This window comes from Lissotriton helveticus, chromosome 6 (genome assembly GCF_964261635.1).
Source record: "Lissotriton helveticus chromosome 6, aLisHel1.1, whole genome shotgun sequence".
In the NCBI taxonomy this organism is placed as follows: Eukaryota; Metazoa; Chordata; class Amphibia; order Caudata; family Salamandridae; genus Lissotriton; species Lissotriton helveticus.
Genome location: NC_136067.1, coordinates 357,077,610 through 357,096,965, shown reverse-complemented (window position 1 = coordinate 357,096,965; position 19,356 = coordinate 357,077,610). Strand labels below are relative to the sequence as shown.

The 19,356-nt window shown below is 45.1% G+C and overlaps 1 protein-coding gene across 1 annotated transcript in view; it reads left to right on the top strand.

Moving 5' to 3' along the window:
• The window catches only part of GREB1 (growth regulating estrogen receptor binding 1), a 656,933-nt gene that overhangs the window by 217,227 nt on the left and 420,350 nt on the right, over positions 1-19,356 (top strand). The window contains exon 3 of the mRNA XM_078647791.1: positions 944-1,060. Within this exon, the coding sequence (XP_078503917.1) occupies positions 944-1,060 (117 nt within the window). The remainder of the gene's footprint in view (positions 1-943; positions 1,061-19,356) is intronic.

The following is a 19,356-nucleotide window of genomic DNA, read 5'->3' as shown; positions in this document are numbered from 1 at the left end:
AACTAACTGCATTTTAGATTCTTTTTAAAAAAAATCTTGGTATTACTACATTTTAATGCTGGTGCATGTACAAACCTTGTTCTTTTTCACGCTGTATTCTATGTGCTATCAACCTTTTAAATGTATGCTTTTATGACTTCAAATATGAATTTTGAATAAAGCTTTTTGAATTTGAAGTGCTATAGTCCAGTCATTGTGGATGAGTGCTTTTAAGTTGTCAGGTTTAAGGCCCAAAAGGATCGTGGCTGTAGATTCAGGCAGGGGGAAGCCCTGCACCTCCTTAATATGACTAGGGACTTCTTTCCAAAGCAGGGTCAGGAGCAGACAAGCCCACCAAATGTGAATGAAGTCGCCAGATTCGAACACCTCAAGCACAAGGGGGACGTGGCAGGGAACATTTTGTGCAGCCGAGCGGGCACCATGCCTTCTTTAATATATTTTTACAAAGCACTAAATATGAATTTATTCTTGAAAGCAATTCGAGAGATTTTGTAGTTTTTAGGCATCACTAGCCAAGCTTTTATTTGTATTTTGAATAGTGTTTGTATTTGTTTTGTATTCTATTTATTTGTATTTAATGTGTTGTTATAAGTTTGCTTGTATGTGTTTTGATTTCATTTATTGTAAGAGCTCTGTTTTCATAGGTTAGGGCTGTGCTATGGAAATAGTGAAAAAACACAAATAATTGAATAAAAGGCTACGGTCAAGCGTAGAGGAATGACAAAAACGGAAGGGAATGACAATTCCACATCTTGTGTACAATTAAGTATGTCCAACTATACATAAACAGGAGATTGCAAGACATCTTGAAGATCAGTGAGCTTATACGGGCACTTGATTGACGCTTTTTCCTCTTTCCAGCCACAGAAGCTGGTAACTTGCATTAGATCTTGTACATGCGCCTGTGTCCATTGAATTACAGCCAACTTTTTTTCCCCAACAGGCAGCAGAGTAGACCATGATGAAGAAGAAGATGATGATGATGATGGCTCAGGATCAAACAGTCCTCCTCTCTCTTATCAAATGAAGCCCCCACCTGAAGGCTGCTGTACCTTGGATGGTGAGTTTTTAAGTCTTTACCTGCAGACATGTTTAGCTGTCTGTTGTCAAAAGACACCTTGTGGACCATACCAAAAACTTACTGTGGGCTTTGAGAGACCCCATTGGTGGGCTTTCTGGTCACTTTCATTTACTTGCGCCTTATTCTTGTCACGGTTAGCGGCGGACAAGAAACCCAAGTAAAGAATCCACAAGCCACTAACCTGAGGTATTCAGCCAGCGGGGACCACAGCTTGACGATAGTCCTCCCAATGCCCAAGAACACTGACCCTCCCTGTGCGAACGTACACACCAGGGACTGTAAGTCTTCCGGGAAGGGGAAGGATAGTTGATTTGGGAAATAGTGGAGATGACACCCCTCAAGGTCTGGTCTAAGAATTCGGATGTCTTCAAAGGCACAACTGTTTTAGAAACACAAGGACACTCGATTATAATACAAATATATATAGGTCGCCCCTGATGTCTAGTATGTACTGATATAGTGTACACTTACTGAAAACCCACGCTCTGGTATCCGGTTATCTATGGAAGTTTCTTTCGAGGGTTTCAGCGGGTCTGGGGCTGTTACGTCACAGCACAATCCAACCGGCTGCCAGTCGCGCTCCCCAAGTAGTTTGAGTCACTACCGGTGGAATAAGTCAAAGTGTTTCTCAGGCAACAGGTTCTCAATCGTTATTAAGTTTCTCCAGGGTCAAAGAATATAAAGAAGTGGGAATACCAAACACTAAGTAAGCACGGCCGTGCAAATAGACAGAGGTTCTACCACTACTCACAAGAAAAGAATGAAGGGTCCGAGACGTCCTCCAGCGGGAAGGAAAGCGTCCGCTCTCACCCACACACGACGTCCGTCCAGCGGGAAGGAAAGCGTCCGCTCTCACCCACACACGACGTCCGTCCAGCGGGAAGGACAGCATCCGCTCTCACCCACACACGGCGTCCGTCCAGCGGGAAGGAAAGCGTCCGCTCTGCAGCTGCAAAGTGCACCAGGAATAGCTTTACACCAACTCGATTACTCTACCGGAAGGATTGACAAGCACCCGGCTGCAGCAGGGGAGTGTTCTTATCGGCACCCGGGAGGCGTGTTCCGGTTCGCCAGGACCCAGGGCGTTCTGGGAGTTGTAGTGCTGCGGCGCTGTTGCTCTATTCTCCCTCTGTAACTGCATCTCCGAGTAATCGCTACAATTCTATGCCTTCGTTCATCCTCTTGTGTTTGTCCCTCTCCTGGATCATAGATTCTTTGCCATTCTCTTAACTGTATGACTTATATACTTCTACTGATTGCATGCAGGGAACTACTTTTATTCTTTTTATTTCAGCACTCTATGTGCTTTTTCTTGCTCTCTCCCCCATGTGCATCTTCTCCCCTTAAATCCCCATCGCTCCCACACTTTCCATGTTGCTCCTGTCCCCAGCTCGTCCATTGCTTCCACATATATCTGTTTTTTTAAAACTCTACACCCCAAGCTTTTTGTTACTCTCCCACTAACCATTAGAACTGCATCTCTCCGCCTTACCCAGCCACTACCACTGCTGGTGGGATTAACTGTTCCACTATTGCTCTCATTCTTCCACCACAACTCTCCCACCCTTCCCAGGCCCCTCTGGCAACTTCGTGGTGTATAAATCTTCCATTTTTTATACAACATCGTCAAAAAGAATTGGGTAAGCCAATAGATCTGCATTAACAGCCAAAATTGAGGACCTATTGACTGGGCTAATGCACATAACAAGATTTTAAAAATGGTGGTCAATCCACAAAGGATTTTAATCGCTCTAAGTAGACTACAGCACCCAAACAATTTGTAAAACATTGATGGGAAAAGTACATGTGGACAGAAATTAAGTAGAGCTGCAACTTAAATGCATAAGTATGTGCTACGCGTTAATCAGAGCAGTGGCTGACAACATGTCATGCCAAATTGTTTTTCTAGCCAAAAAATGGGACCTTTTGAAAATGTAAGAATGATTGCATAAATATTTTCTGTCTTTATATAAGCACCAACCTTACTTCCACATCGACCTGCTGTACGTTGTGTATGATGGATGTTTGTAGGCAGGGCTACCCAAAAAGTACTGCAGTGGGGTTGGGAAAAAGGATTGAGGTAAAGGGCGCCAGTCCAAGTTCTGTATGAATACCATACTCATGTGAGGCGTTTTCAGAAAACCTACATGATGAAGAAAGTTATAACCTGCATCATGGCATTGTGTTACAATGATTATCATCTGTTTGATTGTTTAATCAAAACAAACAAAAAAAGATGTAAAAAACAAACTCATCCTACCTTATACAAGCGTGTAGGCTTTCTTGGTCAGCGACGATGAACCAAGTACTGACTGATGGCAAAGACAGCCTGCCAAAGTTAATCAGATGGTGTGCAATTTTCAAAAGCTCCAAGGCCCCTCCAGTCCTTGGTGGAGGTCTTTTACTGCTCTTGCAGGCCAATGTGTGGTGTACTACCCAGTGACTACTATTCACCACATACACCTGTTTTGGGGAGTTGAACAGGAGAGTATGTAGGTGCAGGCTAGAATATCTGAAATGGACGTTATAATGGAGGCCACTATTTTGTGCATCACACCTGTGATAAGATAAAACCTTGCACACAGTGGGCTCCAGCACTTATAAGCACAGTTACAGCACATAAAAACCCGCACACTACAGCCCTCATTCATACATGTCCCGGACATGAGAGAGGCCTCGGTCATCTATTGGGAGAACTGAAAATACCTTTTACAAGGGAGAGCCTGGCAGTCTGTCTCCCCAAAGTATTACAAGATAATGGTCTGTGCCGTGACTATGAATACGCTGCCACCACCAGTCAATATATAGCCTGGGTGAAGAGGGCAGTAGCCACTCCCAGTCAAAATGGAGTGCACTTTGGTGTCTCCTTCACTTCAGAGGCCACTTTTTTATGCTGTCAAAAATGTCGAGTTAATGGAACACTTCCAATGTACTTTCAGGATTGTGATGTTCCCTGGGGACAATACACACAGGGCTCTCCGGGAATCTGCAAGAGCAGGGTGGTGCAGCTATACAAAGCTGTGCAGAGAACTTTCTCCCCCTAGGGCAGAAGTATTTGTTTTTTAATGACCTCACCACATTATAGGGGCAAGTTTTTTTTATTTTATTTTAAAAAGTTTTATATAGCGTTGGCTAGACCCAGAGGTATCAGATCGCTTTACTTGAGGATGTACAAATGCTTCAAAACATAGTTATACAGTTACAACCGTTTCAGGTACATAGTTACTGGGATACATGAGTTACAAAGGCATGACTCAGGTATGGGGAAGAAAAAGCAGACAGGGGGAGTGAGAGAAGGAATATAAGAGGTAGATGAAGAGTGAGGGAGGAATAAGGTGAGGGGGAGAAGGGAACACAAGAGGGCAATGAGAAAAGAAACAGTGGCTGACGATCGGATGGGTAGGTGACGGCAAGGGGGGAACCAGAGCCAAACTCGATCATCGGCCAAAGGTTGTTCGGTCGCCGAAGTACATCAGAGGGTTAAAGTATCAGCCTAGGGGAGATCAACAAAAGGTTTCAAAGAGAGCGCCTTTAACGGTGTATGGTGCTGAGTTCTCAGCGATAATGGGAACATTCCCGAACCTCCGCTATGTGTGAAACCCTTAACACTGTGGACTCTCTCAGAGGGGTATCTAAGACTCCAGGGCATACATGCTGGATCCCTCCCCAAAAAGGGGAGAAGGAGTTCTTTGGCAAGAGGCACATTAAAGGACAGTGATACATCTTTTTTTTTTTACCCAATATTATCATCTTATCCTGTATTTGTGGACACTGATGGATCTGGTTCCGTTGATTCTGGTCTTTGAGAAGAATGAAGACACTGATGCCTTGCCTTTCAAGATTTGTGGTTGCTGCTTAGCCGGACATTGCCTGAGCAAATACAAAGACATTTCATCTTAACAACTGGGGTAGAGCAAGTATGGTATTGATTATGTTATCATTTGAACCATGCCCATGTTCTAAATTCATGATAGTGTGTCAGATTGGACAACTCAAACACACCACTAATCCCCGGTCTACCACTGATGCACATCAACATAAGGTGTACCTTGTAAATGTGCAAAGAGGATGAGGGAGACCATTTCCGGAGATCTTCTCTGTACAAAATGCCATACACAAGTCTGAAGTGTACAGAAAGTGACCAGAAGGTAAGACATAGCCTATGTTCTACAACAGCAGGACTCATGGGGAAATATCCCCCTCTGAAAGAATTGTCAGAGCTGTCATTCATGAAATTTACTACAATGAGAATACAACAGTGTTACAAGTCCTGGGCATTCCCTGATAAATCCAGTGCACAAAGAGGGGGGATTATAATAAACCTAATTAAATAAATTAAATATGTGCCTGAAAATTACTTGAAACATGGCACTGGGAACGCTGACGACAGATAGAAACTTTTTTCCAGGGCTAGTAAACTTGCTTGCCAATTGGATGTAGATTCACACTCATTTAGTAGGACTGACGAAGTCAGTAACATGACCGGCCCATCCATAAGGTCAGGTTAGGTATGACTGAAACAGCTGTTGTGTGCCTCCTAACGTTAATGCCAAAATGCTAGAAAGGCCTGATAGTATATTTTTTCTTCGTGGATGCACAGATGTCCAGAAGCGCAAATTGTTATTTAGCATGGAGTGTAAAAAGGCTTATTCTATCCCTGGGTGGTAACGTTTTTAAGCAGCTTCTGTGGTGCTCTCTGTCAAAGAGTGGGTGCAAGAGCAAGGGCTGGGTCATGCTTCTGCATTCACTCCCTTGTTCAATGTGGTAGAGGAGGAGGCACGCGGCGGGCATCCTTGCGGCTGCAGAGCACCCATAGGGGGCGGGAGGGGGAAATGCCAATCAAACAATGGAAAGCAGGTGAGAGCCACAGGGTGGCTGTTTTGTTTAATGGAAACGTGTTTATTGGAAAAAAGGGAGAGCTACTGAATCTCATGTTTAGTCAATGATTGAGGAAGCAGTAGCTACAGTGTTGGCAGTCAAGCCTAAGGTTAAAACCAAGAAGTCCAAATCCTCTAAGGCCGAGGATGATTCCTTCTCCTGACACTTCATAAGTCAGAGGGTCCAAGTAACTTATCTGGGAATTACAGGCAAAAATGTCGGACCTTGTGAAGCGCATTTGGGGTTTGAGGTACTGCCTACCAGCTGAAGGAAGAGGGTCTCTCCCCACAGTCTGCCAAACCACTTGTGCTGGCCTTGCTTCTTTATAAGACAATCAAGAAGTTGAGCTTCAGGCACCTGAAGGAGGTAGATCAGTTCAACGTGCCCAGGTCTCTGCAGAAAACATATGCCCTGTCTGAGAGAGAAGTCTTTCTTCCAACTATCAAGGTGGATTAGACCCCGGCACCTCTGAGTGGCAGGATAGAGATAAGCCCTGAGGATTGCTGCAGGCTCATGTGGTGGATCACAAGGTGGACAGTTCGATCAAGAAATCTTTTGCGGCCAGCTCTAGTTCTGCATATACGTTGCAATTGCTGGTGAAGGACTTTCGTTGTCTGTTCTCTGTCATCCAGAAGAATGTGGATTGTTCGGATCTTATGCTACAGGTGGAGCAGAAGGCATAGCTTATGGCATGCTTATGGCAGCTGTGTTATCTGACATCATAAGGTCTTTGGCGGTGTCTTCTGGTGCTTGCATCCAAACTTGCTGAAATTTATGGAAGATCGATTATTCGGATAAGGCATATCTTCTCAAGATACACTTCAAAGGGAAGGAAACCTTTGGCGACCATTTGGACGCATTCATCACAAAGTCAAGTTGTTCAAAGACAGAAGGCACACTGTACCTTACAAGGGTTTGTCCTCAAAGTCATATATGTCCTAGAACAGGGACTCTACAGCCTTCTCAAAGAATGATTCTAGAGGATAATTTTCGAGGAGGAGAGTTTAGTCCCCCCCAAAATAGTGTTTAACTACGGCTATGGGGGATCCAGTCGGAGGAAGGCTGCTGTATTTCTGTGATGTTTGGGAGGAATCTGTTAGCGATCAATGGGTACTCAAGTTTTGTCAAGAGAGGATATGTTATACAATACATCAGAAATCCTCCAGGGTGGGGACCATCCTTCCGTCTATCCCCAAAGATCATGTAAAAAATGTTTTGCAGGCCAGAGTTCAGGCTCATGTGGAAAAAAAGGGCAATTGTGGACTTTATTTCATCAGAAAAAGGGAAGGGAGTCTATTCCATTATTTTTCTTGGTGCAGGAGGCCAGTTTAGAGTACAGGCGTACGGGTAGTGAATCTCTGGGTGAAGACCTTTCCCTTCAGGATGCTATACTTGCAGCATGTTATGTTTTTGGTGTCAGAAAACAACGTCCTCTCCACAATAGATGTACAAGATGCCTAGCTCCACATCCTCATGTAGTAGTGACTTCAAAAGTTCCTGCGGCTCCCAGTGGGTTCTTCACATTTCCTATTTTAATTGCTGCTCTTCAGCCTAAAGTCAGCACCCACCTTGTCCTGGCGCCTTCGGTGAGTGTGCTGCATCATGGAAACCATAGAGACGCATGTCGCTACAGTGCTTGCAGTGCTAACATTATGGATTTCTGGTGAACATGAAGAAGTCTCAGCCGACGTCGGCTCAGACCCAGACCTTCATTGGTGCAAGGTTTCAAACCAGCAAATGGGTAGTCTCTCTGTCAGAGAAAAGAATCACAAAGCTCCACAATCATTTGATGGAGGTCATGGGTCGGAGCATTCCAATATCAGCAAGCACAAGGTGACTTACTGGCAAACCATTTTTCTAGTGCCATTGGCCAGGTTTCATCTGAACAAGGTTGTGAGGTACATTCTGGCTCATTGGTCCCCGTCACCTCAGGACTTGCACATAACGATTAATATGACAATGGACTTGAGAAACACATTTTTATGGTGGAAAGAGTCATTAAACTTCCGGTACAGAGTCCAGTTGTTACCTCTGCCTCCGCTGACAATTGATGCCAGATGAACAGGATGGGGCAACTGGATGGGAGGTCAGCTGTTACAGGGCCACTGATCAAAAGTCCTCTAGTTGAGGTTCTCCAACTGGATTGAATTGGAGGTGATTTGGCTGGCACTTCTGGCTTTTGGGCTTTTGCTCCTCACCTGGTGGACAGAGCTGTCCTGAAAAGAACAGACAACAATAAAGGCAAGTCATACCTTGGAAAAAGGGGGGCACAAAGGGTCAGATATACAAGAAACTGACGCATCTGTAGAGATGTGTCAGTTTCCCTGCGCCAGCCTGCGATACCCTTGCGGCACCATGGATGTGTCGTATTTATAATACGGCGCACCATGGCGAAAGGTTTGAGAGATGTGTCAGAAATTCTGACGCTGAAAAGTGACACAACGGCGGCGAGAAAGTGTGGCAAGGGGCTTGTAAATCTGCCCCAAAGTTCCTATCATTGGTGAGGATCTAAGTTTAGATCTTTTTGTGGGCACAGGACAATATCTTAGATTTGCAGGCAGTCCGCATTCAGGGGAAATCAGATACCAGAGCAAACAGACTGAGACGGGAGATCCCTTATAATAAAGCAGGCAGGTATTTGCCAGGATTTGGCAGACATAGGGTCCTCCTAGGGGATATATGTTTGTATCAGCGCGGAACACCATGCTTTCTCTATTCTGTTCAAGGCGGAGGGGGGGATGGCTTGGGCAGTGGATTCCCTTTAGTACCCTTGGCTGGAGAGATTTCTCCATGCTTTTCCACAATTCCCTCTTCTTCTCAGGTTTCTGATCAGGTTATGGTGGGGAAGTCTGTAGGGATTTTGATAGTGAGCATGGCCCACCCTGCATGGTTCCATCTGATCATGAGAATGAAAGTGGGGCATTTTTTCTTTTTGTAGCCCCGTCTCCCCCTGGTATGTCCCTGTCTTTAGACAAATATCTTGAAAATCCTCAGACTGACGACCTGGATGTTGAGGTGGCAGGGATGATAGAGAAGGGTATTTTGAAGAGAGTGGCTTCCTCTATTAAGGCTTCTATGGGTGCTTCCATGTTGTTTTCTTATTCAAGGCATTGGGCTTTGTTCCAAAGAAGTTGTGGGTACTTGATTTCTCAGGCTATTAAGCTGGGTAAGGTGTTGGATATCCTGCAGGATGGGTTTGCTCTGTGGTGATGATTCAACCCTTAAAAGTCAGTTGGTAGCCATTAGGGTCTATAGACCCTCTTGCAATAATCTTCAGGATGAGGATGGTCTTGTTCAGAGGTTATTTAAGATGTTCCTTAACCTGAGGCTTTTGTCTAGACCGTTTTACTCCTCTTCGTATCTCTCTCTGGTTCTTGTGCTCTTGATGCGATCTCCCTTTGAACCTTTTGAGAAGGTTAAGCTAAGAATGCTTACTTTGAATACTTCCTTCCTGGTAGCGATCACTATAGGGAGAAGGTTGGGAGTATTGTGCATATTGTCAGTGAGGCATCCCTCTTTTTAAGTGTTTGAGGAGAGAGTGGTACTCCATCCTAGTCCATCCTTTGTGCCCAAAGTTAGCTTTGTTTTAGGCAGGAAGTCATTTTTCCAACCTAACTCTAGTTCTACTGATGAGAAGGAGTTACACTTGGTTTGAAGTGTGAAATTCTCATTTACCTAGACAGGGTTTCAGATTTCACAGTGAATTTGTCTCGGTTTGTAAATTTTGGACCCGCTAGTAAGGGAACTAAACCTTCCATTCATTCTTCCATCTTGTGAGTTGCAGCCTACCAGTGCCCCAGATTGCAGTGAGCAGAGTCCAGGAAGTGGTAAGGAGGCAGACTAGTGCTGCCTCTTTCCTAAAAAAGTTAAAACAATGATTTTCCCTACCCGTGACTGCATCATCTTATTTTTTCTTTTTAATTTTCTTGTCTTTGCCTGTGGTTGTTACAGTTTAAAATTGTAGGTTTAACCTGCCAGTGATTGCATAATTTATCCCATGCTTTTGTGTTTAAACTTGTGGTTTTTCCTGCCTGTGACTGCTTCCATTTAACCTGTTGAATTGTGGGATTTGCAGTCCAAACTCTGCAGTTTTTCCCTCTCATTCCGCGTGACTATCAGTTTTTCCCTCCAAATGTTTCCTTTGCTCTGTGCGAAGACCTGTATGTTAAGCAGTACACCCCCAGCGACCATTTTGTGTTAAGAAGTCAGTGAAACCAGCACCCCCCCTTTCCCCCTGAGACATCAGTAATCAGTTGTAAACTTTTTAAACTGTGTTTAATAGGGACTGTGCACTTCGTTTTTTGCCCAGGAAAGGGAGTAAAGTTTTATACAAATAGTGTTGTTAGAGGACAAGTTTGTTGGGGCTTACCAAAGTGTGGATTGAGCCTGTCTGTCTCCTAGGAGATCTGTGAAGAGAGCAGCTCCCCAGTCCCAGCCCCACACCAAGGCCAGCAGACCTAGGACTGCTATTGGTTTTCCCCAGCTCCAAGCAAATCTAAGCCCTCCTCTCACACCTGCCCAGGCCCCTTAAGGCTTTGCTGGGTGCACCCCAAAATCATTCTCCTCCATCTTGTGAGTTGCAGTCTACCTGTGTCCCAGATTGCAGTGAGCAGAGTCCAGGAAGTGGTAAGGAGGCAGACTAGTGCTGTCTCTTTCCTAAAAATGTTTAAAAAACGATTTTCCCTACCTGTGATTGCATTATCTTATTTTTTCTTTTTACATTTCTTTAACTGTCCTTGCCTGTGGTTGTCACAATTTAATATATTAGTTTTAACCTGCCAGTCATTGCATAACTTATCCCATGTTTTTGTGTTTAAACTTGTGTTTCTTCCTGCCTGTGACTGCTTCCATTTAACCTGTTGAATTGTGGGATTTGCAGTCCAAACTCTGTAGTTTTTCCCTCTCATTCCCCGTGACTATCAGTTTTTCCCTCCAAATGTCTCATTTGCTCTGTGCTAAGACCTGTATGTTAAGCAGTGCACCCCCAGCGACCATTTTGTGTTAACGAGTCAGTGAAATCAGCCCCCTCCTTCCCCCCTGAGACAGCAGTAATCTGCTGTAAGCTGTTTAAACTGTGTTAAAAGGGACTGTGCACTTAGTTTTTTGGCCAGGAGAGGGAGTAAAGTTTTATACAAATAGTGTTGTTAAAGGACAAGTTTGTTGGGGCCTTACCTGCAGAAGTCCAAAGTGTGGATTGAGCCCGTCTGTCTCCTAGGAGACTTCTGAATAGAGGAGCAGCTTCCAACTCCCTGGCCAGCAAAGCTTGTCTGTGGTAGCTGGGACCTTATTTAGTCTGATATTGTTTGGTACATGTGTACATTGATTGGTGGTTGTATATGATGTTTCTATTGGATTAGGGTTAGTGTTCTCATTGGTTGGTTATTTGAGGGTTCTGATTGGTTTCTGGGTCTGTGATTCAATCAATGTAGGGTTGGGATTAGGGCTAGGGTTAGGATTTCTATTGGAAGTAGGGACTCGGGCTTCCTGTGTTATTGGTTGTGGGGACTAGGTGTGGGACTAAGAGTAGGGTTAGGCTTTCTATTGGAAGTAAGGACTAGGACTTCCTGTGCCATTGGTTGCTTGGACTAGGGTTGAGACTACTGGTAGGGCGTAGAGATTAGAGTTTTTTAACTGATTAGGTGCTTGGACTAGGCTTAAGATTCGCTGTACGGTCCTCGTCTCCTATTGGTTCTAGATTTTAGTCCTGTGATTGGATAGTGTAAGGGCTAGGGTTCCCATTGGCTGAAGGGGTCACCTGACTACTAGGGCTATAAACATCCAAGGCTTTGGGCGTCTCAGCCCGGACGTTGAAGCTAAGGGTGGAGAGGACAAGGGTGAATGCCTGTTTGAGCCTGTTTAAGGGTGGAGAGGACAAGGGTGAGTGCCTGTTTAGCCTGTTTAAGGGTGGAGAGGACAAGGGTGAGTGCCTGTTTGAGCCTGTTCGAGACTGGTCGGGACAAGGGCCAGGAATGCTGTTTATTTTTCCATTCATTAATACCCACCCTATGTATTTGTCCCTCTGTATATAAGCATTTATTTTGATTATAGATATGTGCCTATCTTTGTGTATTGCTTTGTATAAACATTTACAATAATTATGTTGTTATAAAAACAAAAGAAAAAAATCATCTTTGATCTACATGTACTTGCTTCCATTGTGCATCTATGTACCTCCATGTACTTGGATCTGTGTGTCTTTTACTTTTCTCCTGAAAAAGCATATCCAATGCACTACCCTATTTCTCATCCGTTACTTCTATGAATATCTTTAATATGAATATACTTACCTCCTTTATGCATCTATATATTTTCAATGTACTTATGAATCTATATATTTATCACTTTCTTCTAATTTGGCATTTCCAATGCACTACCCTATTTCTCAGCCTATACTTCTCTCAATATTTCTTCCAGCCCAACTTTCTGACTCATCTCAAACTTCTTTCTACTACTCTTTCCAATTTACTACCCTATCTCTCACCATATACATCTATCAATACATCCTCTACATCCACTCTCTCATTAATCCCAAACCCCATACCACTACTATGTTCTGCAAAAAATCCCTTTCTTGACTCTCTTCTACTCTACCCATCCTTACATCATCAGGCACCTCTTTTACTATACCGATCCCCCAAAACAAACCTTTCAAAACTCTTCTCTCTGACTCTTCCTCTCCAAAAAACCATTTATACTCATCCAAAATCCTCCTCCTACTGCTATGACCTAAAAAAAGAAATATTTCACTCTTCTATCCCTCCACTATCCTTTTCAATCAAAATAACAGACTAGCATGTTCACTTCTCTAATTCCATATTCCGCTATACTAATTCACCACTAATCCTTTATTGGTTCCAGAGTAGAGTGCTACTCGCCAACAAAGCGTTTCAACACCTCATCAGGGTTACAAGCGCTATATAAATGCAAACCTTTTTTCCTTTTTTACCCCTCCCCAACCCTTCTGAATCCAAATAATTGACTAACATATCCACCACTCAAATTACTTCATATTTCACTATACTAATTTTCAACACTAATCCTTTATGGCTTTCGGAGTAGCCTGCTACTCGCCAGAAAAGCGCGTTAACACCCGATCAGGGGTAACAGGCGATATATGAATGCAAAACTTTCTTTCCCCTCTATCCCTCCACTATACTCCTCACTCCGAATAACTGACTCCTTTATGGGTTTCCAGAGTAGCGTGCTACTCGCCAAAAAAAGCACTTCAACACCCTATCAGGGGTTAGAAGCGCTACATAAATACAAACCTTCTTTCCTCTTCTATCCCTCTGCTATCCTTCAGAATTCAAATTATTGACTAACATATCCACCACATAAAATTTACTTGCATGTTTCACTATACTAATTTAACACTAATCCTCTATGGGTCCCGGAGTAGTGTGCTACTCGTCGAAAAATCGCTTTGACGCCTCTTCAGGGGTAGTAAGCGCTATACAAATGCAATTACAATACAATACTAATACAATACAATTCAGACTTCAGTAGGTGGGTCAGTTCCTTATTAGCATTGTTATATAGGAAAGCAAGGATGCCTTGCCCATCTGGGGTAGAAGGTAGATCCACCAGAACAATTTCTGCCTCCCTTGTAGAGTCACAGAGAGCATAACTGATTGAAATTTTCAGTCCTGGGATGTAGGCTTCACCCTCTAGTTTTGTCAGACATTGCGTAGTAATGCAGGAAATTGATCTGGAGGAGGTTTTGGGATCAAAGGTACTGTCTTCTATGAGGCAATGGTGAAAGGTCCAAATAAATAAAGCTGAATTGTGCATGAAAATTCAGTTTTGCAGCGTGAATCTTTCTGGATTCACTATGCTGTGCATTATTCCGCGGTCTAGTGGTTGGGTCCGGAATCGTAGTCTTTTTTTTTTTTTTTCGTAGCGCAGGTGTGCGTCGACGTCCCACCTTTTGGTGTCCTTCCTGTGACGTCGGCATGTTTCCTGCGGAAGCTCCCACCCTTGGGGGCCATCTTCAGATTCTTTTTTCCGCCGTTGGGTCTGGATCGTTCCCGAGAGGGCTCCAGAGATTTGGAGAAAAGAGAAGCCAAGAACCAAGTTTTTGGGAAGAAAAGACTTAAGAAGACGAAATGAGACTACAGCTTCGAAGGGGACGATGAAGGAAGAAGATCTTCGAGGAACTTCGACGTCCAGAAGAGAATGCGCAATCAGGGGGCCCCCTGAACGCAAGAGATGGACAACACACCATTCAAATTCTGCCGGAACTGCCACCACAAGTACGCGCAGAAAGACCAGCACCCAGTTTGCAACCTCTGCCTGCCGGTCGACCACGAAAGCAGGGACTGCAACGCCTGCTCCGCCTTCACGCCGAAGACCCTTCGAGTGAGAGAGAGGCAAAGAAGAGCTAACTTCGCCATGCAGGGTAAGGGCCAACCTCCGTCCCTTCGAGACCTGGGACTATCGACCGGCGTGGAGGATTACGTCGCCGAAGAAGACGACGGCTACACGGTCGTAGAGAACGATAATACGAAGACTCTAGAAAAGGTAAGAGACTCAACGCCCCAAAAAAGGCCCGAAAGACTCTCAACAGTCTGCCAAAGACTCTCGAAAAAACGAGGGCAAGACCCCGAAAGCGCAGATGCCGAAAGGTCCGGCGTCCGCACCAACACCCAGGGCCAGCGGATCCTCACAGAAGGTCTCCCAGGCACCGAAGTGCGGCGACCAACCAAGGTCATCGAAAAGCGTCCACGAAAAGGAACGCTCGACGCCGAAGACCTCTTCAACGTCGACGAAGGACGCAAGACCACTCTCGACGTCGAAACCAGTCTCGACGCCGAAACCTGTCTCGGCGCCATCAAGCCAGACAAAGAGACCGGCACAACCAATCGATGCTGAACAGGCGGCCGAGATGGAAAGAAAGAAGAGAGGACTCGAGGCAGAGATGGAGAATATCCTGCAGCGAAAGAAAGATTTCGACGAAAGGATGAAAGCGTATACAATCCCGTCGAAGCCAAAACCACCGGTGGTCGAGTTCGTCAAGGAAGACGAGGAGTTCGAGGTCGAAGGACCGTCGGAAAGCCAGGAAGATCTGGAATATCGAGAAGAAGAGACCCCCTACTATGAGGAGGAGGAAGATGACGACCTGAGGACCTTTCACGGCTCATCATACTCGGACACACAGGACCTAGAGTGGCAGGACCTCGAAGCCGAGAGTCCAGAAGAGGGAGTGGACGCATATCCGGCGAGGCCCTGGCCGCCCGACGACATTGGACTTTACAATGAAGTCGTCAAGAATGCAGCAGCAGCGTCCAAAGTAAAACTAGAGGAGGAACAGCCGAAGGCGGATTTCCTTGTGGAAACACTGCTCCCAATACAAACTAGGAGCCAGTACCTGCCAATGCTCTAAAGCATTAAAGGACAAGGGAGAGAGGCCTTCAAAGAACCTGCGACTTGTAAACCCGTCACACCCAGGACGGAGAAGTACAAGCACTCCCCCAAGGACCCACCCTACATCCAGGGAACGGTCACTGCAGACTCCATCATTGCGGCAACAGCAAGGAAAAGAGCCAATGTCCCGACAACGTCAGGACCACCTCCAGACAAGGAGAGCAGAAGGATGGACCTGACTGGGAGAAAGATCGAGAGAAATGCCGCAACGCACTGGCGCATGGCCAATTCCAAAGCCCTGCTGAACAGACACCAACACCAGATCCTGGACGACCTGGGCCAGTTAGTCAAACACCTCCCACAAGAATACCAGCAAAGAGCTACGCACCTGGTAGAGGAGGGGAAGAACGGGGCAAATTCTTGCCTAAAACAGCACTGGACGGTGCAGACACAACCAGCAGACTTATGATGCTGGGCGTAACGGAAAGGAGACAAGCCTGGCTCAGAATATCAGGCTTTAAACCGGAGGTGCAACACAATATCCTGAACACCCCTTTCAACGGCGAAATACTGTTCGGAGCACCAGTGGACGAAAAAGCTCACCCAGCTGAAAAAGGACAATGACACCGCAAGATCCATGGGGGCCTTGCAATTCAGAGGAACAAAGAGAGGAACCCCGTCACGGAGACCAAACGGGAGAGGGGGAAACCAGCCGGGATTGTCACACCAGACCTTCCACCAGTCACACCAGGGCGACACTCAGACGCAACAGGGCCAGCAAAAACAACACTGGCAATACCAACAGAGGGGCCAGTCCTTTCGCGGGAAAGGGAATGGCTGGGGAAACAACAGAAGAGGTGGACAACAACCCACCTCCAAGTGGCTCTGCCACACTACTAGTGCACACCCTTTCAACAACTCCAGGGGTGGAGCACACATACAACAAAGAGGAGTGGCTCGGACTACACATGCAAGAGCACGTAACACCGGTGGGAGGAAGATTGAACCGTTCCTTTCAGGAATGGAAGAAAATAACTACAGACAGATGGATTCTCAACACCATACAGTACGGATACTGCATAGAGTTGGAAAAAACACCACCAAACAGAAAACCAAAAAGAGGAGCACTAGCAAAGAAGAACTAGAGCTACTTCAAAGGGAAGCACAAGAACTCCTGTTGAAGGAGGCTATCGAGCCTGTACCTCCCGTAGAGAGGAACAAGGGGGTGTACTCCACGTACTTCCTGGTACCAAAGGTAGACGAAACAATGAGACCCATCCTGGACCTAAGGTTCCTCAACAAGTACATAAAAACACAAAAATTCAAAATGACGTCCCTGCAAGAGGCCCTTCCACAGATACAAGGCGGGGACTTCATGGTCACCATAGACCTCAAAGATGCCTACCTGCACATCCCAATGAACAGGCGGCACAAACATCTGCTAAGATTTGTCATCAACACAAATCATTATCAATTCACGGCACTGGCATTCGGACTAAAATCAGCACCAAGGGTATTTACAAAGTGCCTTGCAGCAGTGCAGCACACTTAAGGAGGGAAGGGATCCACCTATACCCTTACCTGGACGACTGGCTAGTAAAGGCAAGATCATACAAGACATGCAAACGGCACGCACGGTGAGTGACAGATACACTAATGACCCTGGGTTTCTCCATCCACTGGGGAAAACCCTCAATGAACCCAGAACAAGTAAAAGATTTCCTGGGTGCGCAGATCAACACCGTACAGGAGAAGGTGTTGCCCAGCGAGAAGAGAACACGGGCACTGGTGAAGGAGGCGCGCCTCTACCAGAAGGGGCGTCCTCTGACAGTGAGGACGGCGAGCAAGATGATGGGCATGATGGCCTCATGCATACACATAGTGCCGAATGTACGACTCCACTAGAGACCACTCCAGGAGTGGCTACAGGACCAATAGTCACAATGCTACAGGTTGTTGGGAAGATCTAGTGGTTATAACGCACGCAGTGCACAAGGAGATATCATGGTGGAACAAAGGAAACATAACAAAAGGGAAGCCTCTAACACCACCAACACCAACTATGACCATCACCACAGACGCATCCCAGAAGTGCTGGGGAGCACACATGAAAAAACTCAGAGTGAGGGGTCTGTGGACACCAGTGGATGCGGTCAAACACATCAATTACCTGGAACTAAAGACCGTATTCCTCGCTCTAAAGGCATTCCAGACGAAGCTGTACAACCAAACAGTTTTGATCCAGACAGACAACACAACAGCAATGTTCTACATAAACAAGCAGGGAGGAACACAATCAGCCCCGCTGTCAGAACTAGCGCAGGAAATATGGAAATGGGCCATCCCACTAAAAATAGATCTACTGGTGATTCACCTGCCAGGGAAGGACAACGTGGAAGCGGACTGGCTCAGTAGACAGACATCGGCTTCACACGAATGGGAGCTCAATGCCCAAGAGCCAAGGAGACTGTTCGACAGGTGAGGAACACCATCAATAGACCTGTATGCAACACACCAGAATGCAAAATGCCAGCACTTCGCATCCAGGCAACCAGGGAAAGGGTCACTGGGGAATGCCCTATGGATAAGCTGGTCAAAGACATTTGCTTACGCTTTTACAGAGAGGGTGCTCAAACATTTGAGAGCCATTAAAAACCGAGATACAGTATATCCTGTTGCGCGCCACTTCCAGGAACAACATAAGTCCAATCCCAATTTATTGAGGTACTTCTGTATGGACTGCATCCCCAAACATGAGAGAGGAGGGGATAGAGTCACAAAATTGCGGAAACTGGAGTTCAAATATATAACAGAGATGCAGTCGAAGAGCCCCACAGGACTGAACAATGAGGAGGAGCTCTGAGTGCATATAGGATAAGTTTGAATAGAGTATCACACGAAGTAGAAGATGAGCACTATTAACATCTTAACTATTTCTTCGTACTTAGAACAGGAGTCTGCAACCGTTAAAGAGGAGGGAGTATGAGTTTCATTATAGGTGCACTCATGATATGAAGGGAGGAGAATGTAGGACATAGAGCCACCATCCATCCCGAGAGAGAGTAGGTGACAAGCTGCCAACAGCGAGAAAGCAGAGATTGGAGTATTAAAAGAGCAGAACACCGGTCACCCTTTAAATATACACACTCTCACTTTAAACATAGGTGGGATGCTACACCTATATTGTCCTGATTGCAGGGGGCAGCCAAGTAAAAAATAGAAGGGGGGTCATGCCCATCCAGGGCTAGATTGGCAGAAAAGAAACCATAAGTTGTGACCCATATTGTTTAAATGTGTGAACAAGTAAGCAATAATCAAATGCATTATGCAACACATTTGAGTAGCCACACTCAAGCTGAACGTTATCTTTCAACTGTAGGATATCAGTATAAATAGATATACATACTTGTAAATAGGAATAACTGATAATGAACTGAATGTGGGTCATACGTTTGTTTGTAATACACCCCCCAGACATTACAAGATGGCCTCTGCACTTACACATTGAAAGATTGACTTGTGTGTCCCTCTTTGATTTCAACCAAATTACAAAAGAAAAAAAATATATATATATATATATATTTTCATGGTATGAACTTTATTGATTTGTAAATAAAGGTGTTTGGGAACATTACCTCCCCGACATTGACAAAGGCATGTAGCCAAAACGCGTCTGTCGGTTGTTTTGTTGCAGAAAATAGACCTTTGAAGAATACCTCCTGGTGTGCGCCTCATTTATGCTCCAGAAAGGGAGCATCGAACAAGGAATCTGATCGCGTTTCACCAACGCCGAGGATTAAGCACCCATGCCGTGGGAGAAGCAGCTGGTGATCGTATGGCAAGAAAAAATGTATATATATATATATATATATATATATATATATATATATATATATATATATATATATATATATATATATATATATATATATATATATATATATATATATATATATATATATACATATATATACTCTGCACGCTCTCAACTCCGGACGGACCCACACCTGCTTCAAGGCCGCCCCGGAACGCAC